Source organism: Neolamprologus multifasciatus, chromosome 11 (genome assembly GCF_963576455.1).
Source record: "Neolamprologus multifasciatus chromosome 11, fNeoMul1.2, whole genome shotgun sequence".
NCBI classification, from domain to species: Eukaryota; Metazoa; Chordata; class Actinopteri; order Cichliformes; family Cichlidae; genus Neolamprologus; species Neolamprologus multifasciatus.
The window spans coordinates 27,165,152-27,192,395 of NC_140449.1; the positions used below are offsets into that span (position 1 = coordinate 27,165,152).

Here is a 27,244-nt window from a genome sequence, read left to right on the forward strand (position 1 = left end):
GGTTGCAATCAAGCCTCCCTTTCAGTTTTTGGGCTGGTTCTCTGGTTGCTATCCAGCAGTGACTATCCTGATGGTTCTGGTTACGACAGTGCTGCACCAGTTATCTTTAATCCCCTTGCTGATTGCCTGTGCAATAGACTCTAGGATCTGGTCCTTAGTTCGGTCCCATACAGCGAGTGTTCAAGATGTGCTCGAGGGTCCCTGTCCCTGAACAAAGGCGACAGGCTGGCTACTCAACCTTGAACCATGAGAACATCTGGGAAGCAAGTCAAACTTCCTGGATGAGGAATTTAATCCTCTGGGGGTTACATGAGCAGATATCTTGCCAGCTGACATTTTGCTTCATTGCCTGCTCCCACTTTATCAGAATAAGTGCACCTCCTCAAAAACTAGTTAACGTCTTTCCTTCTTGTTGACCAGGACTGAAGGAATGCTCCCAATCCCAGCACTGCCTCTTCTTCCTTCCAACTCCTCCCAGTCTTGCTGTCCAAGCAAGCAAGAAATGGGACTATAGTCATGGGCACCTCATATACGAGCGAGGGCCAGATAATTCATGAGAGAATCTGCTGCTAAACCCATGGCTTGAACTGCCCAGGGAGACCAGACCTGTCTATCACCTTCATCCACCCCTTGAGTTTGATGCTGATTGGGGAGTAACAGAATACATGTAATGGTGTTACGTATTTAAAATACAAAACATGAGTAACTGTATTCCGTTACAGTTACTATTTAAAAAAGGTGGTATTCAGAATATGGTTACTTTCTTGCAATAAATGGATTACACAGCGGTCTTTTCCTGTTTCATATGTTAGGCTATGCCCTCTCTATCTTTGGTAATTCCACGCATCGCTGGAAACCCAAACGAAACACGCAATAAGAGGCTGTAATGCCTGTGGCTCAATCATGTGGCTCATGTCACCTCTATTTGTGGCCTAATGACGTGAAGAAATAAGACTCGACTGTACACTGTGTTCATGTTTTTCTCTGAAACAATTAGTTCTGTTGGAGCAGCCTTTCAACGCTTCTCTATCTCTTGCTAGCAAAGTTGACCCAGACACAAGTACACAAGCACAAGCACACAAGACGAGAGACCACCGAAATAAAATGGGAAGAAGACAGACACAAAGACACAAACTGTCATGGTCCCCCAGCCTTCCCTGAGTGCTGCCAGGGTCTCTCACTTGCTCACTCTGTGTTCAAGTCATGGGTAGCACTCATTCCGAGTCTGTGCCCCGCACCCCTGAGAATTGTCACCCACCTGTGTCTGATGAGCTATTGATACTGTTACAATCTAGGAGAAGCGCTCAACACGTTCTTTGCTTGGTTTGGGTCCAAGGGTCTGTGGTCTGTTGTGGAAGTTTTCCATTTAAATAAAGCCTGCAGACGAGCGGTGAGCGGTAGCAAATATTCTTTAATCAACGCACACAAAGAACAGACAACCAAGCTTGATGAAGTCCCTGCATGACCGCAGGACAGACGGTCAGCAGAGTCTCTCTGAGCCTAACATGGCTCTCAGTTAAATACCTTCTTCAGGAACAAAAGCCAGTACACAGCTGTTTCACACCTTAAGGTTCACACTCCCCTGCTACTTCCCAGAGTCCTTGAAGAGACAAAAGACTGGTCCTCTGGAGTTCCTGTTTCCCCCAACATCCTTACTACACCCCCTACCATTTGTCTTAAGTATGAGTGTCAGACATGTTAAAATCCAGTGGCACCAAGGCATTACAATAACGTGATTAATACCTAAGTGAAAGAAATTCCTATACAGGTCAAACCTGCATGCATCAACTGTAGATGATGCATGCAAGTGATATAGATGTTAGCGCAGCGCGTCTGTATGCACACTTTCTCACAGTGACCTCTGCACTGTAAACAATACAAGGTCATGAAAAACACACAGCTGGTAAATTCACAGACACAGAAAGTGGCATTTAAAAGGTTAAGTCAGCACGGCCCAAAAGCCCATGCAACCTGCTGCTGTCATCTTTCTGCTCCTGTAAAAAGAAACATACATACATCTACCCTTTTGTCAGGTCATGGTGGAGGTGCAATCTTGCATACTGGTGTCAGCTTAGTCAAGCTTTTGTCAGTCCAGTCAGTCCCCATTTTTATTTGCTGACAGTAGAACCTCTCGTGACGCAATAAGTTTCTGCTGCCAGCAATGACGTCATTTCAAAAAAGAAAAAGAAAGAATTTAGACTGGATTACCTCGCTGAATCCTTTTTGCCAGGGACTTGTTTTCTGATTGTCCCAAATAAGTGGCTTTCTCCTGAGCCCATTTTAATTTTGGAGAAGCTCACTTGCGATTGATCAACATGTTGTGTAGCGCTTTCAATTCCAATCTTGCAGGCCTGCTTGAAAAAGAGAAAATTGCCAAACAAAAATCTCAGTGCACTGTTAAAAATCAAAAAAAATATGAAGGCCTAGTTTTAGGACTTGTCTAAGCATACTCTGTTAGAATGATGAAAAAACAAAACTAATTGGCAGGTTCAAAGTGGTACCAAAAGAAAATACATCAGCCACGTAAATCCCCAAAACTTTCATCCACCAGTCACACACACCTCACACAACAGCAATATTCTATTAGAAAATGAGTTTTTGTTTTCCCCATGTACCCAGATGTGTGTCATGATAAGACCTCCCTCACACATCAGAAACCAGAAACTCAATAATCTATTAGTCCCCACTCATCTGACCCTCCCGCAGCATTCTGTTCACCGCTGATTCAATCATCCTTCCCCAAAAATAATACTAGTTCACTTGTCTATGTATCACTTCTTAACCTACTAAGTGAACCGGACAAGATGATGGTAACAGAAATGCATGCTTAAAATGCTATTTGGTCTTCATGAGCTTCATTGCATGTGTGTTTGTGTTAGTAGGTATTAGGTTTTGTATTGTTGATTGTCATTTATGCTTAGAAATATTTAACCATATATGCTTAGAGGTGTATAATTAATTGTGTAGTGATAGGATGTGTGATCTTTAGCAGGCTGCAAAGGCTTGGTGTGCATTCCAGAGTGTTCTGGAATCCACACCTACATCCTGGGAGCATGGGAAAAGGTCGTACCTTGTTTTATTGTTTTATGGTAGGATAAACGTAGCTATATCTGTTTCAGGCTAAGTGCCTTTTGGCACTTAGCCTGTGGCATCCAGTGGTGCCACTGGATTTTAACATGTCTGACACTCATACTTAAGACAAATGGTAGGGGGTGTAGTAAGGATGTTGGGGGAAACAGGAACTCCAGAGGACCAGTCTTTTGTCTCTTCGAGGACTCTGGGAAGTAGCAGAGGAGTGTGAACCTTAAGGTGTGAAGGAACGGCGTTTGTCTGGTTCTCTCCCGTGCACGAGGAACATGAAGAACTTTGCCTACTCGTGTATTGCTTTGCTGTGTAATTATATTGTCTTCAACGTTCCAGCGAATAGGTTTAAGCTACAAACCTATCAGTAGGATTAATGCATTTTTCTGTTTGTGTAATTTTTGTGTACCTCTCCTTTTTGCGGTGCTCCAGACACTTTTCAATTCTCCACGCAAGGCAGTCGTTTTTTCCTTCCCAGTTTCCTAAACCCAAATTTCATTCCCACACTACAACAGCCTTCCTCCATGTTGTCCCCTTCTCCTTTGACTGTGGTCTCATCTCATCTCTCCCCCTTGCAGCAGTCCAGTGAGAGTCAGTTGTCTTTCAGCTTTGTCCTGTGTTTTCCACTGTCTCATTTTGCCATTTTTGCACCGAAAGTGGCAAATGTCCAACTCAAGCAGTCTTTTCAAAGTGAAGGTGCAGCTCGTTTGAAATGCACATCCATCCATCCAGTCATGATGATGCCATTTTTCTCCTTGCTGTCGCTGTCTTGCACAGCTGTTGCTGCTGGACCTTTTCTTCACTGCTCAGGATGCTGCTGTGAGCTCTTGAGATCCATCGTTGTTCTGGAACTGCATTTCTAGTCTTCAGGAAGAGATTCTTGGAGCTTGTGTTCTCAGGGTGACAAACACATGGAAGTTAAGCTGTAAAACAATTCAACAAAAACTTGGCTTGAGTGTTTCTAATGGTGTTAACCTATAATTTTCTTCCGACTGCTGCATGTGGAAAATTGATCCGGGTCTGCTCTTCACCTGCAAGTGACACACTGAGACATTTTGATTATTCTTCTCATTGCTTAAAACAACACATCTCCCCTCTCTGGTTCTGAACACCCCTTTCTTAAAAACCCAGAGAGATTGTTGTTGTTCTACATTGAAAAACACCAAACCCTCTTCCTATTTTTTTTTTGTTTATTTTTATCAACAATTCTGCTAAAAAGAATTTTTCGTGTGTGTCCACCCTAGGGGAGCTGGTGGCCTGCAGTACCACCCTCTCCCGCTAGTTGGAAACAACTTTTACACACATTTCTACACTCCTCTCTTTTTTTTTCTTTCTTGTTTTTGTTTCCCATTTTCAACATTTTGAAACCCCATTTCTCACTGTTTTTACACACACATCACCTTTTCCCACACAACCATTCTCTGCAATCTTACACACCACACATTTACTCTATTCTTACCATACAGTCACGTATTGAGTTGAGTCAGGGATCCTCACCAGGCTGTTCAACCTCTGCCTGACTAATGCCACCGTTCCCAACTGTCTGAAGGTCTCCACCATCATTCCCATCCCCAAAAAGACTGATATAGACAGCCTCAATGACTACATACTCATAGGCCTCACGTCTGTAATCCTGAAGTGTTTTAAACAGATGGTATCATAGCACATCAGAGACTGCTTACATCCCTCTCTCGACCCCTACCATTTTGCTTACAGAGCAAACCTGTCCACAGAGGATACTGTCACCCTTCACAAAGTGTTGAACCAAATGGAGAACAAGAAGAGTTATGTGAGGATGTTCTTCATGGACTACAGCTCAGCATTCAACACCATAATCCCAGACATCCTTAACACCAAACTGTACCACCTCCACATCCCCTTGCCACCTGCTCATATTGCGTCATAAGCGCTGACAAGGTGGAAAAGAAGTCAAAATCTGAAGCCAAGACTGTTGAGTGTTTTGAGGGTTTTTTTTGCAAAGTTGTCTCCCTCGAGTTTCTTAACAGTTGCAACAGCTCCCTCTGTTTGTTATGACACAACATTGGTGTGTCAAATTAATACTAAGGGAACTTTTCTGCCCTGCACTCAAACAACAAAATACAAGATTTACAGGTGATAGTTTGTTTAAGCCAGCTATATAGCACTTACATTTCTGTTAATGATGAACTATTTTTTGGTTCTTCTATTCACCCATCCAGGTTGAAAATACATGTACTTTGTCTGTGCCTGGCAGCAGTGTAAGGTGAGGGATTTCCTACACATAGATGTGACTGAGCTGAACCTTTGAAAGAGATGTTACTACTTTCAAGAAGTTAAAAAAAAAGCTGCTGAAAAAAAGTTATCTTCTGCCAAAAAAAATGATTTGCAGTATTTGCCAAGATATTATTGTTTGTATTGAGAAGGATGTAAAACACTTGTTGGTCTATCATGTATTATGTTGTATTTTAGAGTATGTACAATAACGCAGTAATAAAGATACTCGCAAAACAGGTAATTTCTTTAATATATATAACCCCTTCATAAACCTTGTAGACTGCAGACTATTTAACAATATGAGCAAAGATATTAGACATAATAGACACATAGATGCACTGGGAACCAGACTGTCACTTTGATCCATACTGTAACACTCACCTGGAATTCATTGAAAATTCATCAACCAGCCATCAGCCAACCATTGTCACGTAATATTGGTTTTATATTTTTTAGAGGAAGAGAAACTGCGGTATCGAGTCTGTGGCGCAGTTTGAAAATTTGTGAGGTGCACAAGAGCGGATGGCACCCGCTCTGTGTGCCGTCTAGGACGTTGTCCAGAATAAGCAGAGAAAGACGTGTCTCACAGAGAGTTTGAACGGTACTGCGACAAGCATGAAGTGAGTGTGAGCCAGCCTCGAGGGGCGGGTTCACAGGCGGACCGAACGAGGAGTAAAATGTGTGTGTGTCTGTGAGAGAGAAAAAAGTGGGGGCTGAGTGACCAGCCTGTGCATGTGTGTGAATTCCTGGATGACAAAAGAAGGAGAAGTAGATTAGTTGATTTTCTGTGAAATAATAAGAGAAGAAATCTTAGTGATCGAAAAGGAGCACGTGATGACTGAGGCTGCTGTTGTAGTTTGGGGAATTAAATTGGGTTAAGGAATCCGGGGAGACAAACGACTGCCTGGAAGTGGAGGATTGACACAGTGTCCAGACCACCACAAAAGGGGGAGGAAGACAAGCACTGAGGTATGCAAGAGTACTGTTAGAAAAATGAAGAGACAACACCACACCTTCACATGATATGCACTAGACATAACATAAAATCATACATGAAGTGTAACACATTAAATGAGGGCATTTGTAGATGGGGTTAACAACACAGTGTGGTTGCCGATGGTAACCTGCAAACATTGGGGTTTAGCTGTGCCTGACTATGACAGAGTTTTTCATTTGGAGGTTTCTGAAACAAACTAAGGAGTGAACGGAGTGTTTTTGTTTCAGAAAAAAGGGGGGAGGTACATAAAAGGATACATAGAAATGGAAAATGTATTAACCCGACTAACATACACACACGCGCGCACACACACACACACGCGATCAGCTCACTAGGATCAAACACAATTTTAAGAAGGTAATACTGTTACCAGCATCCTGTCTGGTTTATTGAGTGGGTTGAGAAGTGATACATAGATTGAATTAGTATTATTTTGTGAACAGAATCCTGCACCCAGAGTTTAAATGAGTGAAACTAGCAGATTTTTGGTTTTGTTTTGTTTTGTTTTTGTGTCTGAAGTATGGGGAAAGTTTTACCATTGCACCAAGTTTAGAGTTGGTATTTTTTCACTTATAAGAGTGACAAGTCCTAAGACCGGGCTTCTGTATTTTTATTTACTTTTGTTTTTCAGTTTTATCTTTTACTTTTTCATTTTATTTTTATTTTTATTTTTATTTTGAACAGTGCACTGATTTTGTTTGTGAATTTCTTTTCTTTAAGCAGATCTGCACGTTGGGAATTAAAAGCGCTACACGTCGTCAAGAAAATTGTTGCAAGTGAGTTTCTCCACATTAAAATGGGCTCTGGGGAAGCCACTTATCTGGGACAATTAGAAAATGAGAGTCCCGGCCTAAGAAGGATTCGGCGAGGTAATCCGATCTAAAGTTCTTCTTTTTCTTTTTGAAATGACGTCATTTTGCTGAGGGTGGAGATCAAATGCGACGATGGTTCCCACTATCAGCAAAGAAAGAATGAATGGATGAATGAATGGAAATAAAACAAACTGACTGACTGGTAAAAGCTGACAAAAGCTGATAAGACTTGACCACGACTCAAAGTTAACCTCCACCTAGACAGGACGAAAGGGTGGATGAATTTATGTGTGTTTCTTTTACAGGAGCAGAGAGATGACAGCAACATCCGAGGTTGCGGGAGCTGTGGCCTGCCGATTTAACTTTTAACTGCCACTTTCTGTGTTTGTAAATTTACCAGGGGTGTGTTATTCATGGGTTTGTGTTGTGTGTTGCTCACAGAGGTAACTGTGAGAAAGTGTATACACCTGCGCAGCGCTAACATTTGCATTTTTCTACAGTTACAGTTCTTCATGTGGTTTGATCATGTGATTTACCACAGGACAATTGATTGACATTTGGTTTCCTACTGCAGGATTTCTGGGCTTATGTGTGAAGAAACTGTGTTTATAGGTTATGACGCCTGATCACCGGGATGGTCAATGTGTGTTGCTAATGTTTGTTTTGCTTTTGTTAAGAGTGCATGTGGAGGAGTCGGTAGAAAACAGACAAGTGACATGAGGAAACAAATAAGAGATGTAGTGTTTATGGAATAGTTCAACATGGAGCTCACTAGCTGGCCACTTTTGGAGCTCCGAGTGATAAATGGGTGGGGTGACATTGCTCAAGGAAAGTCACTGAGTAAATTGTGGAATAAATTGGGATGATTCATGATTGGAGACAAATTATGGTAATAATAGTGAGTTAATGATTGGAGAAAACTTGAACATGATACTTGTCTGTTATGCTGAATACTTTATTGCTCTCGTAATCTATAGTTGGTTGTAAATAAGAAGTTTGATTTAACAGATTTGTTTTGCAGGATACAGGCTCCAGGTTGAGCGGGGAGTTAAACAGGCTTAACATGTAACTGCTGACTAAGGTTTTTACACAAGGTTACAGGTTGGCAGGAGATTGTTTTAGAGAGAAGGTGCAACATTTTCGTACCTGTCTCATTGGGGAGCTGAAACATGGAGGAAGCCATGTGCAAGAGGAGGTGAGTATCATAAAGTGTAAAGGTCACTCCTCGGGGACTGGCATGGTGGCCAGAGGAAATCAGGAAGCCGATCGAGCTGCGAAAGAGGCAGCCGGCTATAAAGCACTACGGCAGATTGTGCAGATAAGCGTGGAGGAAGAAGTAGGAGTCAACATGTTGGAGGAGGCCAGGAAGGCCCAAGAGGAGGCGGCCCCGGAAGAGAAGGGGGTCTGGAAGAATCGAGGAGCATGGGAAGAAGGAGGTCTCTGGCGAGGACCTGACGGACGACCGGTGTTGACCACTAACCTAGCGGAACAGAAGATTGCAGAAGCACATGGGCTTGGCCATGTGGGTGTGGCCCAGATGGAGAGACATCTGTGCCATTGGTGGCATCCCTTTTTGAGGGATATGATTAAGGAGAAAGCTAGGACGTGCCTGATCTGTGGGAGGCACAATCCAAAGCCAGTGATTAAACCAGAGGCAGGGTTCACACCATATGAGCTGTTGACAGGACGACAGTTTCCAGGTCCTTGGACAACAGTCCCGGCGGAAGAAAGTATAAAAAGTAATAGAAAACATGCTGAATGTTGGAAAGAATTAAAAGCTCTTGTGTCTAGTTTTACACAACAGGTTGGAGTAGGAGTGAATGCGGTTGATCGTGCCGTCCCTGACGCCAAAGCAGTGTGGCTGAAGGTCATTAAGCGAAAGTGGAGAGATCCAAGGTGGACGGGGCCATTCGAGGTGACTGCTCGTACTACCAGTGCGGTTCGGTTGAAGGGAAAGGGTGAGACCTGGTTCCATTGGTCTCAATGCGCAGTGGCGGACGAGAGCTTACTCAAGATAAGCTCCACCCAAAGTAACACGGGGGGGAACATAGAGGCAGAATAATCCTCTCCCCCTGTGCAGCGGTTCTCCCCAGCAGTCTACCTGGGGAGACGAAGAAAGAAGAGGAGCGTCACGTGCCGAGCATCAATTCATTCCAGGCTCATGATAGGCTAGGGCTCTAGTCTAAAGTAATTCATAGTTTAAAGGAGTCGTAATAGTTTTGTACGTTACTCACATATTTTTATACTCATAATTTTATACTCTTATTACGAAGTTTAAAGTAAAAGTAAAGGAGCCTGGGGACAGTGATCATGAAATTGTGGGAAAATTGGAAATTAATGGGAATGTTGGGGTTGATAAGTGTTGTAACGTGTTTGTTTGTTCATTGGCAGACAGGTGAATTGCCCAGACGCAGAGGTCTATCCGCTCCAAAGTCCAAACCGATCGAGTCGTCGAGAAAATTCAAGCGTGGGGTTGGCTCAGGTGGGAACGATGGGTGTCTCAAAGCCAGTGGGGGAGTCGAGTTTGGGTATGTTAATGGGTCCACGACAGCATTCACATTCGATTTGTGTGAGGTAGTTAGATGCCCAGGAGACGGTAGCAGCTGGAGATCATATGATGTGTGGATTTGTTATCACCCTATGGTATGTTACCCTAAGTCTGTGTGGGGCCCATCACAGGAAGGAGACATTTACAGTTATATAACGGATCAGTGGTGTTCTTGGCAGGATGTGGTTGCTTGGACAGGAGTAGGATGGCAGCCAACAGTTCCACAGGCCCTTGAAGGGATAGCCATTCAGAAAGATTATTCTGTTACTCATAACCCTGTCACTCTCTCTCTAGGACCGTGGAGCCGACTTCCGGAGGCAAACTATGACGGAGGGGCGTTCTATTTAGTAATAGGGGTAGATAAAGCAGGGACAGATCCAACAGGGATAATTCGGGTGAAGTTATTCAATCCAAGGTCTAAACCGGTAGGGAATGACACTGTAATGAATCTCACAGAGCAAATGGATCCCTTAGAGACAGTTACTTACCAGGACTCAGAAGAGAAATGGTTTGTTGCCACAGATTACACTAGATTGAAACCTCAGGAGTTAATAGAGCGTGCCACAGGTTTTGGTGATAGGAATCTTTGGTTAGATTGGGTGGCTCAAAATGCTAAAGAGCAGGAAGTGGTTGATTGTGTTGCTTGTGCTACAGCTAGGCCTCGTCTGTTCACTGAACCCGCTCCTCTGTATCCAGAGGATGAGTGGGGTTATGATTGTATGCTGAGATTAACTAGAGAGGCAGTGAACACAGGTAACTGCACCACTTTGTCAGGTTTATATCCGCCAATTGATAAACGTACACAGCCAGGTTCATTCACACCTAAAAAAGATAATTATACATGTTTTGAGTTCTCTACAGACAGTGTGAGATATACGTTAGGAAGAATTGATCCAAGCTGGTGTCAGAGGACAATCCCCGGTAGGACTACCAATAATGTAAGTGACCCAAGTACTATTATAGGCACCTGGGCAAGGGGTGGGCTATATTATTATTGTGGGCAGTACACCCTTTTGGTGCAGGTTCCACTGGGGAGTGTGGGAACATGTGCTTTGGTGCGCCTAGGAGCACCTTTGATGCTGATAGGAAATAGGATAGAGACAGATCCACAGCAAGACACTGGTGTGTTGACAGCCAGACGTAGGAGAAGTGTTAGAGGTGTGCACAAATATGACCCAAGATGGGACTCACCAACCTGGATTGACTCAATAGGAGTTCCCAGGGGAGTTCCAGATGAGTATAAGTTAGTTAATCAGATAGCGGCCGGTTTTGAAAGTGTGTTTCTATGGATAACTCCAAATAAAAATGTTGATCGCATTAACTATGTTCATTATAATGTGTTGAGACTTTCTAATCTCACTAGGGACGCGGTAGAAGGCCTTGCGGAACAATTGGGACCGACGTCGTTAATGGGAATCCAAAATCGCATGGCCCTTGACATGTTGTTGGCTGAGAAGGGTGGTGTGTGTGCCATGTTTGGGGACATGTGCTGTACTTTTATACCCAACAATACGGCCCCAGACGGTACGGTTACTAGAGCGCTTGAGAGTCTGAAAATGTTATCTAAAACTATGCATGACCAATCAGGTGTGAACACTGGACTGGGAGACTGGTTTACGTCTGTCTTTGGGCAATGGAAGAGTGTTGTTATGTCTGCCATGTTTTCTTTTGTTGTTTTTCTTGCTATATTAATGATCGGATGTTGTCTCATCCCTCTGGTCCGGCGAGTTTTGGTGAAAATACTGGAAAGAGCCCTGAGCTCTGGCTCGAAGGGTTCAGCGGCACCTGAGTCTATGATGCCCTTGAAGGAGATTGTAAGCTGGAAGGATGAGTGAGACAAATCCTGGTGTAAGTTGGTCTCGCAAGCGAGCCCAAGAGGAGGAGTTGTCACGTAAAGGAATGTTATTTTTCGGTCACTATGTTATTATTCACATGCACAATCATTATTTCATCACTACTTCATTAGTCTATCACCTATCATTATCATTATTCGGTTATCATCCTTATTATCATGTATCATTTACCACATTCTAGATGCAATGCTTCATCATACATAGCACCAGTACAGTGGTGGGTGTAAGTCAAATAAGGACACTCAACTTTTGGTGGCCTGGTCCAACAATCTTACACAACAGAACACTCGTCTTACACAGTTGTTCTGTTCTATGACCATAAATGGGGAACATCTGGTTTCGAGTCCGGGAAGGCTTGTTGTTGTTCTGATATGATCATGTCCAGGAATTGTTCTGACGTCATAAAGACTATAAAGCTTTCTGTTTTGGAGATGAGCGGAGAGACCGGCCTCCCACGCGCTGTAATACGTGTGTTTAATAAATCTCTTTTTGGACACTCCCTGGGACTCTGTCTGCGCTTACTTTTCCTTCCAAATCAAAAGAACCACGACACCATTCATTAACCAGCATGCGTTTATTCACCAAAAATATTTATTAATCAAATAGATATAACATTATTTTTTTTCACCGCCTCCCCCCAAAAAACATGTTCAAAGCACCACAGTGGTAGCCTGATACCACACAGAATTGTCACAGGATAATAAACAGAACCTGTCAAATCAGCTCTGTAGAGTTGGCTATCATAATGACGAAGTTCATTTCAAGTTGTAGATTCAAGCTGCTCTTCATGCTTTTGGCCACGAGATGACGCCAAAGAGGACGGTGTTGAAAGCTTTGAGTAAGGTTCGAGGTTCAAGGTTCATTGTTTCCCTTTTATACATAAACCAGCTGTTGGAATTCTTGTGCAGAGCTCTCTCAGTCATAGTTAGGGTATTAGAAAAAGACAAGAATAAACAAGATGATACAAAATACAATACTAATATAAAGCATCAATTATACCCCCTTTACAAGAGGGGTGGCAGTATATAGAAAGGAGTCTGATTAATGCTGATGTTGGACCTAATACACATAAAGATACAGATTATGTTGTAAATAATGATCATGATGCTGATGCAAATGATCCTGATGACGACCTTGATGAAAGAGTTATTGTTGAAAGTGAGTAGTGCTAGTGTGGATGATGCAGATGTTGTTGTGAGTAATGTTCAGCCTAATTTTGATGCAGATGATGATCTAGACTTCATTTGTCGCACTCATCTCTGAAGTCAAAAAATTATTCAAATTTAAGAAAGGTGCCTCAAAAGCTGCTCTGCTCTGTGCTTTATTCTTAAGCAACAGTAAAACACCACATATCAGATCATGCAAGCATCACGATTAAGGACAACCTCATTATAAATGCAATAAGCTCTTCCACAGAACACTATGACATCAGATATTACAACACCAAAGTATCTGGAAACTGCAAAATTTCAACAGTGCGGTGATGATGGTGCTTGTCTGTCGCAATTATCCATCAGCAGAGAGAACAAATACTACAAACTGTGTTCACAGTCTAATGAAATCAGCAACTTCTTAGACTGAAAAGAGTGAAGCCAAAGCAGAAAACAAGCCCCACAGTTTCTTACAGACACATAAGAGAATATTCTTTTATGTTGTTAAAAAATATATTTAACACATTCAACAAAGAGAAATATTTAACATATTAAACAACCACAAAGTCAAAACATTTAGCTTTAATTCAGTGGAAGGTGAAGCTTCAGTGACAGTTTTAAGATTTTCATCAAAAAACAAACAAATAAAGAACTCTACTAATTCTTAAAACCCACAAATGCCATTCACTAAAAACGAAGCTTATCAAATTGCTCAAATAAAATCTAAACCTGATAACTAGAGTAGGTTGCAGTGCCATTGCCTCAAATTTGATGTGTGTACAAAAATGGGTGGTTTTTGGTCAATCGGGGCATCCCTTTTTATAGATAAGTAGAAGAATCGATGAGTTTAGAGTTAAAGAAGTTTAAGAAGGCTGCAGGGGTTGTTTTACATTTTAATTTTGCAAATCAAAACAGAAGAGCAAGGATATGGTAAAGCATTCAATGTGTTAAAAATAAACGGTTATGGGATGCCTTTTGTTCCATCAAATGTATTTAATTAGTTACATAGACAGTCTGAAGATAAAACAGGAGAAAACCAACACTAACTGCCAATTAAATCTGTCAGATAATTATTAAATCCATTGTAAATTGCAACTGAGTTTGAGTGATGGTTTGGTGTCTTGGACTTTAACACAGTGTACAGTGTAACTTTGACTACAAGCAGGCACATGGCATGATTAAATCCATACCTGATTATCAAGTTCAAAAGTTATTCCAGCAGACACAGCGGGAAGAAGTCCTTTACTAGCATACCAAAGACAGCATGATGAAAAATGTGCATTTTAGTCATGATTTACCTACTGATGGCTACTATAGGATGAGTAAAGAGGTTTGTCAAATGTGACTTGTGTGTGACATTTTATATCAGTTCACCTTTGAACTCACAAGTTACAATATGAAAGTCTTTGATGAAAGATACAGACAGAATTTTTTTTTTTGGTTGGTAAGTACACACATTTACCTTGTAAAACTAAATATAGCAGATCCTATTTACTATTGAAATTCTGTAGCTGGTTCTGAGAGCTGCCTGCCTCATTTGTTTGGGACTGATCAGCAGTCAAAGTCATAAAATAACATTTTCCTAAAGAACTTTATTCACACCAGTATAAAATGGAAATTGTAAGACCAAATGAAGTATATTGACTAAAGCAGGGGTCGGCAACCTTTCTGATGACGAGTGCCATCTAAAATTCCCTCAGAAGTCAATGTGCCATATGATTGCATTAGCAATAAATTTAATAACACTCTATAATAACACACTATATAGAACAACTTTACAGAATTATATTTGTTCGCAGATGTTGGCAGCTTAGTTATCAAAGCTATTTTGAAACGAAAAAAAAAAGGACACTTTTTATCCATAACAAGAACTCCATAACAGCAATTGAACTGTACAACAGAAAATGCAAATGCTATTTATGGTCTCCTCTGGCATTAACTCAGCCAGTTAATGCGAGACAAATCCAGCTGCTGATTGAAGCTTTCTGGTTTGATCAGAAAAGAAAACATTGGTCCATACACCTGAAAGTCCCGAAAACCCATTGTGAATTCTGTCTCGAGTCTACGGATGCATTCCCGTGGTGCTGATGTTGCGCTGAGTGGAAAGCTCCTGAAGCAGTTGAAGTGTTGGAAATTTCAACAGCACTTGAAAAAAGTGCAAGCTAGCAATGTCCCTCTCACTGGTAGGCTAAAGTTATTTTTATCCAATTACAAATTGAATCTGGTAGTTGTTAGCTAAAATACCGTCATTAAGAAGCGGCACAACTAATGTGTCTATGCGAGCTAATTTGCGATGTGCACCGCTGGCCCGGCAATTTATTTTTAAATGCACCTTCTCAGATTAATTCACTGCGTGTCGTGCCCAGGGCTGGACTGGAACAAAAAATGGGCCCGGGCATTTTGACTAGAGACCGGCCCACCAGGTATTATAGGAAAAGCCATAAAGCCTTTGAATGAAAACAAACACTGTTGTTACAGTAATGTACACTATCTTGTTAGTATTTATGTATGATTTCTAAACATTTTATGTCTGATGACCACTTTGGTTGTAAGATTCAGATAATTATTTGTTAAAAGCGAGACATTTTAAATGAGAATAAGAAAGAAAAGTATTTCTTTGTACCCCCCTTTCCCTGTTAATGCCCTACCTGGCCCCCTGGCAAAACTTTGCTAGACCCGCCCCTGCACAGTTACCAGCTGTCAGCTACTTAGAAAAGGATCCTGGTGTTATTTGTCTCTCAGAAACAGTTCATAACTTCCCTTCAACTCATTCATGTCACCTAAAAGGTAAACCTGTTTCTCCATCACCTGTTCAGCTCTGATGATTCAGTAAGGACATCTCCTGGTTTCATCTTCATGTTTCCCTCTCACCAGATAACCAAATCGATATCATGACCAGCAGCTTTTACAGCTGTTGCTCCAACAAACATCAGCTGATACTAGAAATTAATATTAAATACATTCTAAGAACAGCTGATCAAGCTTAAATGTGATGCTGTTGTTTAAAGCGACATCCGCTGGTTTCTGCTTTCTGGCGCAAAGTGGACGATAAACAAACAAAGCAGAAAAAGCTTATTAGCTGATCACTGATCAGTTTCATGATTGAAGTAGCAACAGGAGAGGGAGGGGGAGAGGATGAGAGAAAAAGATGCAGGTGACAGCGTAAAGACGCAGAATAACTCCAGCTTTGTGTTTTTTCATTCTTTGAAGTACTGGACAAACTGCAGTCCTTCTCAGCTCAATACGAAATGCGTTATATTTTCTCTGAATACGGAACGATTCTTTTTTTAAGGGTCGGTTGCCAACTCTACTAACTAACCTTATGAATAAAATAAAGTTCACTATCAGTAACATCATAGCACCCACCCAGCTGTATAGAAACTCCGTCATGCTAGCTAGTATGCAGTACGAGTTATTGTAACTGATGGTAAAAAGTCAGCACAACGAAAATAAACTCCACCTAAACTTGGTTTATATCTGACCCAGTGTCACGTTCCTGGGTCGGTGACCCAGTGTTTTGAGTTTCTAGTGTCTCTGAGTTTTTGTACTTTTATCTTAGTTCTCTTTGTTGCCCCAGTTTATTGTATAGTCTAGTGTCTTAGTTTGGCTTTCATGTATTCTGTTTAGTTTTCTCAGTATTGTTGTTCTCTGTTTCTTAGTTGCTCTGTCTCCCCTAGTCAAGTTCGCGTCTTTGTGTTATACTTCCTGTTTTACTTTGAAGGTCTGTGTCTTGTGTGAATGTGTTCCTCTTTGCTTCCTTGTCTCGTCAGTTCTGATTTCTCCCAGCTGTGCCCTCCTTCTGTGTCTCATTCCCCTCGTTACTTCCCAGTGTATTTAAACCCTGTGTTTCTCTGAGTCAGTGTCGCGTCGTCCGTCATGCTGTGTGATTCTTTGTGTACCTCTCTGTGGAACGTTTGGTTATATTCTCCCAGTCTAGGTTAGTTCTTCATTAGTTGTATCTTTTTCCTGCATCTACAATAAACTGCCGTTTTGAGTTCATTCCCGTGTTGTGAGTCCTGCATTTTGAGTCCTCACCTCCTGCCTGCACACAGCGATTCATGACACCCAGATAGACTGCAGGTCATAACTTCTTACCTGAAGTTCAAATTCAAATTCAAATTCAAATTTTATTTGTCACATGCACAGTCATACACAGTACGATATGCAGTGAAATGCTTAGTTCACTTGATTTCAGTTCAGTTCACCTGATACTCGGACCGGCGGCCGCCTTGGCTCCGCTTTCCCTCATCCACCTGCAGCGGGCCATCAGTTAACCCTTCGCGTGCCAGCTGTGGCACATGTGCCCAGGGTTGCCAACCCCTGCTCTACAGTATGTCAGCCTAGCTCAGTGCTGAAAACAGACCTGTTTTTTTTTTTAGGATAACACACTCTTTTTCCAGGCTAAATGAAGATATTCTAAGTAAGTGAGGTGCCCGATGACTCTGACCTAAAGAGGTTAGGAGACAAGTGTCTCCTGACTTCTTTAGTTCTCTGCAACATGTGAACCAAACCTGATGGCAATGGGTCACCCCATAAGTCATTGTCACTGATTTTCACCCCAGTTGTTGTGTAATTTGGTATACCTCATCCCATTAGCGGTTTTTGATACGGCAACACGGGCGGTTGCCCGGGGCGGCATCGTGGTGGGGGGCGGTATCACGGGCATCGGCAAAAAAAAAAAAAAATTGCTTGTACTCATGCTGCCTCGACATCAGCCAGCGCGTACTGGGAATGGCATTGGCGCCGATTGGTTTTCTATCGCCCATTTGCTGGGAGTAAGGGTGCCCTCTGTTTGTGAGGTGTACCTGCTGCTTGCTGCACAGGGAGGAGAGTGCGGGGTGGCAGGGTATTCTCTGGCTGGCTGGAGCAGCATCTAATAACCAACTCGCAAAATAAAATAAAATAAAAACAAAACAACAAACATGAAAACACCAGACATTATAATACAGACTTATAATTTGCACCGATGTTTTTTCAAAATTCCAGAGGGAGTGTTCGCCCGGGGCGCCAAACAAGCTAGGACCACCACTGCCTCATCCTTTTCTTCTTATTTTCCATCCTTAAAAAATATTTTAGACACCCTTCCAATGACTACATTTCTGATAAGTCTTTAGCAAACAACAGATGGATCAACAGAAGAGCCAGATGCATTTACCAGGTCGTTAAGTCAGTTTTTTCCTGTTTTTTAATTAAACGACTTTCCGATACTGTTCACCTGCTGTAAATAGTCTTTTTTCGGTCTTCAATTTGGGGAAACAGAGTTATTACACAAATGCACGCACTGGAGAAACGACAAAATGAAATGAAATGGGTCAAGCACAGAAAAATGGTAGGTCCTAAGCAAAGATGGGACCATAACACTGAACATCTGGAAAGCTCTTCCTCAACATGAGAAAATCCAGCTCCAGGGAAGAAAAAAATACAAAAATGTTAAAATTTTTATTGTATTTGTGGTAAAACTTTGGAATCTTGTAGACCACCATAACTTGTTTTGATGCATGCTCTATCATCCAGGTAACTGACCTCCCATCCCACTGTTCATGCAGCAGTGCTGGTTTCAGTCATTGTGCAATGTACTGTTAATAAGTTTGGGGAAACCTGCAGTCAGCCGAGACTGAACAAATCACTTGGATGAGTGACGAAACATTTCTCCCACTGAAAACGCTATGTGTAGATGAACAGAATCAACTTCCTGGGATCCACCATAACTTCAAATTAAAAATTGCACCTGACTAAAAGGAGCTTGTGTCATGATATGGCTGTGTGGCACGCAGGAGATTGGACCCAAAATGCAAGACTCACAACACACGGGAATGAACTCAAAATGCAGCTTTATTTGCTGACTCAAGGAAATGATACAAAACTAAACTAGACTGGGAAAATATAAGCTAAACTTTACAGAGATGCACACATGGGAACACACAGCATGAAGGAGGAAAGGGGACTGAGGGAGATGCTGGCTTAAATACACAGAGGGATTACAAGGAATTGACAAAACACGAGGAACACAGCTGACACGGATAACCATAACGAGACAGGGGTACGGAGCAGGGGAGGCTGGACTGAACAGAATGAACATGAAAACGTGGGACCTTCACAATAAAACAGGAGACATGACGTGGGAGTGGAGGAGAGGCAGACGAGGGAGCGAGGGAACATGAGGGAGAGCACAGACATGACGCGCTGGGGAAACGCGGAAAACATAACAGAATAAAACACGAAGGGAAACACAGCACAAGAACTCACACCACAATGTGAAACAGGGACACATAGGGAGATACAGAGGGCAGAGATACAAGGGGGCATCCAATAAACTAAACAGAACAACCTCGGGATCTTAGAATAAATAATGAACTAATAAATGACAAAAACACAAGACAACCAAGAACAGTGGGTCAAAATGACTCAGGACTATGACAGCTTGGATAATCTCAACAATATTAACAAGGTTCCATAGTTAGCATCTATTTCATTAAGACTTACAACAACACAGTTCCACTCATTTCAAATGCTTTTAAATTCACTGACAGATATTTGGATGTGATTTAAAGTCCAAAGTTCAGGACCAGTAGAGAACTGTAGTTACAGCATCTAATATCCCAGTGATATATATTACATATGAGCTTTGCATGTTATATAAGGTTAAATAAATTACCATATATTGATAATAATAAAGAAAATCAGTTGTTATATGAAAAAGCTTTCAAAAATAGAGCAAAAAACACAACAAATGAAAAAACTCCAATCATTTAAATCCCACATATTTCACTGACAAAAAATATGTGTCTTATCGTTTGCTAAAATAAATGTAAAACCTGATTTAGGTGCCTTTTAGAAGTGCCATTACCTCTTACTTAATGTGTGTGGTTTGTAATTAACAACGTACCTCTTTCTAAATAACTCGCAGACTGCATGAATGCAGAAAAGTGGCCAGTCCAAAATAAAGAAAAGAGGAAGTTTTGTGTCAGGGCTGCAGGGCTCATTTTACATTTTGATATTTGCACTTGAATGAAAAAATAAAATAAAGTTTTGAAATTTTCATATGCAACAAACATGTCTTTGAATTTTGCAGAAAACAGGAAAAATGGTTTCAAAAGGAAAATACAGTCCTCTCGAAAAATATTAGATCATCATCAGCAGCAAACTTTAATGTGTTAATGGTACATTTAATTTTGAAAAAGTATTTTTCCATCTCTTAGTTAGTGGTGCTGTTGTTCCTTTTCAGTCCTAATAAAGTGAACCACTTCCTAAAAATGAATGTTTCACTTGAGAAGCGAAAGGTGGACGAGGAAAAGTAGAAGATGATGGGATCGATACAGGTGTTGAAACAGCTCAGAAGCAACGTGTAGTACCTCCACTCTGGGCTTTGTCCCTGGATGTAACCCACTAAATGAGATAAATTGTATGGCAGAACACAAATAAGGAACACAGCAATAGTCCCTGAGGCCATGCCAATGGCCTTCTGTTTCTGCATTGGGGATATCCTGGGACGGCTGTACAGAATCGAGATGCAGCGCAAGTAGCAGTAAACACAAATAAGAAGAGGTATGAGGCAGAGTACAAAGAAAAACTCCAGACGTACTGGGAGGAGGATCTTCAACTGCTTCTCTGAAAACTGTTCATAACACGCATTGGAGTTATTACTGGCCAGAGATGGGTGATGCTGGATGACGAAAACAATGCTGCAGTGTGCTGATGAGATGAGCCAAACAGCAACACTGATAACAATTGTATACACAGGTTTCTGCAGTAGATGATAGCTGATAGGAAATGCTACTCCTATGTAGCGGATCACACTGACTGCCATCAGCAGCAAGGAGCTGGTGTAGATTGTGGAGAAAAATGTGAAGGAAGTGATGGAGCACATGAAGTTGGGCAGATCCCACTTCATACCAGATGCTGCCTCGTGCATCTTGAAAGGAAGGATGAGCAAAAACAGAAGGTCGGAGATGGTCAAATTAAGCAGCAGGATGTCTGTTGGACGTGGCTTGGAACGGACCTTGGTACTAAACGCATAGAGAGCCAAGAGATTACAGGGGAAGCCGATCAGGAATGAAATGATGTAAACTGAGAGAATGATCTCAATCCTCACTGTAGACACCATTATTGACCTAAATCAACATTTAGAAAAAAAAAAGAAACACATATCAACTGAAATGTTTGTGGTTAGAAAGACAAATGACATTTTAAAATTACTTTCTATTTTACACTTGGAACAACTTTGTGTGTAAGCATGTTGTTGTCCAAAAAAGAAGTAGCTTAGCTTTTTTCTTTATACCATTTCTTTATACCTGTTTCTGTCCTAAAAATCCCTCACAAAGCATCCTTGAATAAACTTACATTGTCTAGAAAGAGTGTGGTAATACCGAACAATTATTTTATACTGGATAAATTTTCCTCTGGCTTCCCAGACAAATTTTCCATTTTTGAAAATAATGACACATCACACGTCACAGCCTTTTTGGCAGCTAAGATCTTCTGTTGTTTCTATTTTGTTAGAGGCACATTTCATACAACAGGGATGCAAATAACTAAATAATTTATATAGTATGGGGTTAGTGCTATGATGATTCTGGTTTTCTTTTAATAATAATGTCTGATTTGCATTTTACATTTTCCTGTTTTTTTTTTTAATTGGTGTACTTATTTCAATTAATGAACTTATTTGTTTGCAATCAGGTTGAATTTGTCATTTATTAAAATGTGTTGAAATATGAAAAACGGTGAAATTCATCTTAAAAGGTCAAGTAAAAATAATGTTAACAAGACGTCCACAAATCCAAATGTGGCCGTTGTGGACTATAAATAGCCTGTACACGGCGGTCCTACCAATGTCAACATTAGACGTCGAAAAAGATGTTGCTTGGGTTTACAAAACAACCCCATCAATTGGACTAAAACTGTACGTCTAAAAGTGACATTTAAAAGACATCACTTTGCACAGTGGGTTCATTCTTTTGAATAGGACAGCAAGCTGAAGATACTGGTATGTCTTCTGATTTATACCAGATGATTTTGTAACTGGATAACTTTGAAATGTTTCAACAACCTCTAATAACACTGACACAGAATGAATAGCATCTTTGCTTATTACTACAATATCATCAGCATATAATTTGTGTTCTCTGTCACAGACATTTGATTTTAAAGAATTCAGATCAGCATGATGACGTTTGAGCAATAGATGCAGTTGTAACCTCAGTTGTAATTGTGATCCCGTTTCCGTTTTCTAAAAATATGGTTAAAATAACTTTTGGATATGATTTTAATTGCTTAATTTCTTAACTGCAAGCAGGCTCTGCTATGTTTCATTTCATTAGGTAAATAAATTTACTTACGCAGCAGCAGAAGATTCCAAAATGCTGTTATTAAAACTACAAATAGTCTGACTCCGGCTGTATTTCATGAAAGACTTACAGGTTAACTCGTGGGTTCAAAGACAAGCTGATATAAAATGTGAGAAACTGGAAACACTGAGTCATAGTCAAGCTCCATCAAACACACAGGGGACTACAAAAAGCTATAGCAGCCACCAGTGAGTTAATATTAACTCAAATGCAAAACTGCAATTGATGTTGGCCCCTCTTTGTCTGAAGTTCTATAATCATAAACTTTTATATATTCAAATATATATAATATATATATATATTCAATATATTTTATATTCAAACTTAGACCTCTCATAGAAGAGGGCATTGTGTAAGAAATTGTTTTTCACACTATTTTAATTATCCTTATTTGAATATATTCCCACCTTGGCATGATTATAGATGTTTGTCAGTTTTGCAGTGGAGTAAAGAACAAGTATTCTTCTGCTTGCAATTCAGTTTTCTGTTGTTTAAATATTGATTTCCTTGTTTGTTAGCATTAGGAACACTAACACGTTAAGATTGCAACAGGAAATAAAGATAGACATGTATATGTTCAAAAATATAACTGATGCTTTGGCAAAGCAAAGTCTAGTCTAACAGTGACAAGTCTAACAGAATTGCTTAAGAGAAAACTGAGAGTACAAAAGTATGTCACTCTAATATGCATTGCAAGTAGACTATATTGCTCCAACAATCAATGGAACCTACTGTGTGAGACAGCAGCAAATTCCCTCTGGTCATTACTCCAGATAAACCCTCATGTTGCAATACAAATTTTGTGGGAAGTAAAATATATAATTTTACTACTTTTAGATGTTTGAGAAATTACAATAGTTAAAAAAAAACAATAGCATAACATAACTATACAGTCGGATTTGAGCAATTTGATTATATGTGTCAAGATCTACATCAACTTCCAATCTGATACATGTAGTGTGATTTCATATGCTTTACACTTGAAATGAGTATTTTCTGTGGTAAAACCTTGTCAAGTGGCTTTGTTTCATTTTTGCTTTGGAGAAGTGTTTCACTGTTTTGGTAGTGTTGAGATCTCGCCGATCTTTGCATTTCTTCCAGGAAATCATTGTCATAAACACAGGAAAGTCTTTCCATCTCCAGGTCTCTGTCAGGTCTCTGTAGGTGTATTTGTGTGTCTTCATTTTGTGAGCTAGCAAAAGTTAGAAGAAAAATTTTACAAAGCCACCCAGAAACTTTAAATATTTTTGCTCATTTAGAGACATACCATGTTATATTCTGCAGCAACTGACCCCCGATCATTGTGAAAAGGTTTTTGCTGCCTTTCATATATATATTTGAGCTCTTACAGAAGAGATTACTCAGATAAATAAAGCTACTTTACTTATTACATACTAATTATCATATCTTTACAACACATCATCAAAACTGAGGTAGCTACTTCATTTGAAATGATTTTCCTCACCGCTGAAAAATGTTGTTTATCTGTTGTTGCTGGACATGACCTCCTCCAAAAAGTAATCTAAAAGATGTTTGAATTTAGTAAATTTGAAATATATGTTTGTCAAGTATTTAAAAAGAAATCTGTGTTAATACTTTTACATCTTAAGCACAAAACTCAATAACAAGAAACACAGTTTACTAACCTCTTTACAGGATATTTTCTGTAAATGAGAACAGCACATCCAAAGAGGAAAATCATTCCTGGGAGCATGAGCCACAGCAAAAGGGCTGAAAAACAAAGAAACGTTTTTTTACAGTCACACATTCAATTCAATTCAATTCAATTCAATTCAATTCAATTAAACTTTATTGATCCTGAAGGTTGACCCCGAAGGAAATTGGGTAAACCCCATTCATGCCTGAATACACAAACATATACACACTGTTAGTCTTGAGTGCTACTTACATGATTCTGGCAAACTGACTGCAGGTATCTGTTTGGTGTCACTTCCATGTTGGTTTCTGCCTGTGCACGATACATTGGTCTGGGTTTTAACTTTAATCTTCATTTCCCCAAAGACTACATGTTTCTTATTTGTCAAAGCAGAGGCGAATGAGGACAAATGGGTGTAATTTCCATTTATAATCCAGTATATAGAAGCATTAGGGGATGCATCAACCAAACAGATACACCTCAGAAGGTCTCCTGTAAGGTGGCACGAGGTCTCAGGTAGGATTACAGGGCGATCTAAAAAGACCAAATATAAATATTACTACATCACATTTATGCGAACCTCTTGGATATGTGTGGTTTATAACTTTCAGTGAACATGAAAATTATTTATCATCTTGGCCTAAACTTACAATTTATAAGGCCCTTTTTGACAAAACTCCCTATAATGAAGAGTGGTGGAAGTCTAAGGAAACCATGATGTCTTTCTGCTAAAAATTAGTTTCTGGCAGAAATGAAGATTATTTACATGCATTTTAGCCACTGTAAGTTTTAAGGTTTTTGAAGCTTAAAATTATTTATGGCAAAGAGAAGACAAGTGGAATGACAAAGAGATATGATAAATATAAATATCCTACAACTGCTTAACAACAGTAAGTGAGTAAAACATAGTTTAAATTGTTCATGCTTGTCTACATGCATGCAGACACTTTCACTGGGCATACACTAACATCTCCAACAAAGCTCTAAAATCGTATTATGCACATTCATGACCAAAACATGCCTACAAATGGGTTTAGTCACTACAAGTTGCAGTCAGTTGCAGAACAACAACAACAGCAACAACAAACTTTATTTATAGAGCACATTTAAAAACCAGCGGTATACCAAAGTGCTTAACATAAAAGACAGAAAAGTAACATGAGTATTATAAGGCCTTAACAAAGTATCAAATATAGTCACAGGTCATTGCCACTAATACACAGGGGTAGTATAAAATGCATATCAAGTAAAAACATAGTAAAAGCACAAGCCATAAAAAATATGTATAAAGAAAAATAGAGTAAGTCTAAGAATCAGGTACGAGCATTAACAAGCAGGAAAAGCGAGATTAAACAAATAGGTTTTTAACCGTGATTTAAAAGATTGGATAGAATCGGACGCCCGGATCACAATCGGAAGGTTATTCCACAACTCTGGTGCAGCCAGGGCAAACGCCCGGTCACCTCTAGACTTCAGCCGAGATCTAGGCTGCACCAAGAGTAACTGAGTAGATGATCTTAATGCTCTGGCAGGAACATACGATTTAAGGAGTTTGCTAAAGTAGCTCGGTGCTGTGTTGTTGGTAATTTTAAACGTAAGCAGCAGTATTTTAAATTGGATGCGGTATTTAATGGGTAGCCAATGCAGGTCAGCTAGAACAGGGGTAATACAGGCAAACTTCCCAGCTCTGGTCAGAATGCGTGCTGCAGCATTTTGGACTGTCTGCAGTCTATGAAGAAGGGCAGAATGAAGACTGAAATACAGTGAATTGCAGTAATCCAGCCTAGAAGTCACAAAGGCGTGGATGAGCTTTTCCAGGTCCTTATGTGGAACATAGTGCCTAGCCTTAGAGATGAGACGCAGTTGGTAGAAACTAGATCTAACTACAGCAGACGCTTGTTTATCGAATTTGAACGAGCTGTCAAGCAACACGCCCAAATTGCTAACAGTGTCAGAAAGGGAGCTGGTAAGGGAACCAAAGGCATCACAAAGTTGGCCACGAGGAACGTTGCTGCCAAATACCGCGATTTCAGTTTTCTTATCATTTAGGATAAGAGAGTTTGCTAAGAGCCAATCTTTGACCTTACGCATGCACTCTTGAAAGCAGTGCAAGGACAAAGCAAGATCATCATTTAGTTCAAAGTAGATCTGTATATCATCAGCATAGCAGTGAAAGGCGGTGCGATATTTCTCAAAGATTGCACTTAGAGGGAGCATATACAGTGAGAAAAGAGTAGGGCCCAACACAGATCCTTGAGGCACGCCACAGCAGACAGGTGCAGCGGAGCAAGAGCAGGTGCCCAGGTTGACCGAGAAGGACCTATTGGAGAGGTATGATTCAAACCAATCAAGGGCAACACCTTTAATGCCTACAGTATGCTCAAGCCTCGCTAATAAGATGTTGTGATCTACCATATCAAAGGCCGAGGATAAATCCAATAAAATTAGGGCTGCAGAGCGTCCAGTATCAGCAATTAGAAGAAGATCGTTGAGGACTCTAAGCAACGCTGTTTCAGTGCTATGATGTGGTTTGAAGGCAGACTGGAATTTATCATTAATGTGATTCTCATCCAGGTACGCCTGGAGTTGTAGAAGAACTATCTTCTCGAGGATTTTGGACAGGAACGGGAGCTTAGAGATCGGCCTGTAATTCACATAATGATTATAATCAAAGTTCCTTTTTTTAAGAACAGGCTGAACTATAGCATGTTTAAAAGCTGACGGGACGCAGCCAGAGAGTAAGGAAGAATTCAATAGCGATAAAATACTGGGTCCAATTACATCGAAGCAGTCCTTAACTATGCGAGATGGGAGGGTATCATGTATAGGATTAGTATTGTTCAGTTGTTCAACTAAATGCTTAAGAGTAAGGAGTGACATGGGCTCAAACTGTTGGAAAGTAGACGAACAACCAGAGGTACAAACAGGGCTAGACATTAAAGGAAGTGAAGACTTAAGAGATGAAACTTTATCTAAGAAGTGATTTAAAAATTGTTCACAAAGAGCCGGAGAGCACGCCAGCGGGATAACAGGGCAGGGATTGACCACTAAATTAAAAATTTTAAATAGCGTTCGGGGATTGTGACCATTAGCCAGGATAATTTTTGATAGGAAACCCGCTTTGGCCATTTTTGCAGCAGTTTGGAATTTCGAGCGGCTGGCACATAGGATTTCATAAGATAACTGGAGTTTATCTTTTCTCCACCTCCTCTCATCGTGAAAGAGTTCAATTTACAGGGACTGGTGTTTTTGACTGACACTAGGAGGTTGCTATTCTATTTTTACTCATATGACTGAGCAACTGACTTGCTCTTAAATATGAAGTAGCTTCGTCAAATTGTGTGTCCAGTTTTGGGCACTTATTTCGGTTGAGCTGATTTAACATACCCTTGTTTGTCTAAAGTTATCTTTGGATGGTGGTGTGTGAGCTGAAACTTCTTGTTTTAATTATTCCCAGATTATTTTAATTGATTAAATAAAATATTGATATTTGGTTTCCTTGTAGTGATGCAATTCAAAATATAATATACCTTTCCCACACCCCT

The 27,244-nt window shown here is 40.5% G+C and overlaps 1 protein-coding gene, 1 long non-coding RNA gene and 1 pseudogene across 2 annotated transcripts; 1 reads left to right on the forward strand and 2 right to left on the reverse strand.

Moving 5' to 3' along the window:
• The first annotated feature begins 5,777 nt into the window (after window positions 1-5,777).
• Window positions 5,778-12,043, forward strand: LOC146508667 (uncharacterized; annotated as a pseudogene).
• A 6,466-nt stretch (window positions 12,044-18,509) lies between these two features.
• On the reverse strand, window positions 18,510-22,264 carry LOC146508668 (free fatty acid receptor 2-like). Its single transcript, XM_085176626.1, has one exon. The coding sequence runs from the start codon at window positions 20,797-20,799 to the stop codon at window positions 19,891-19,893; it is 909 nt and encodes a 302-aa protein (XP_085032752.1). The 5' UTR covers window positions 20,800-22,264; the 3' UTR covers window positions 18,510-19,890.
• A 93-nt stretch (window positions 22,265-22,357) lies between these two features.
• On the reverse strand, window positions 22,358-23,777 carry LOC146508669 (uncharacterized). Its single transcript, XR_014877028.1, has 3 exons — window positions 23,689-23,777; window positions 23,508-23,564; window positions 22,358-23,234 (listed from the first exon to the last, which is right to left on the reverse strand). It is a non-coding gene; the product is annotated as an uncharacterized LOC146508669 (long non-coding RNA).
• Window positions 23,778-27,244: the final 3,467 nt, after the last annotated feature.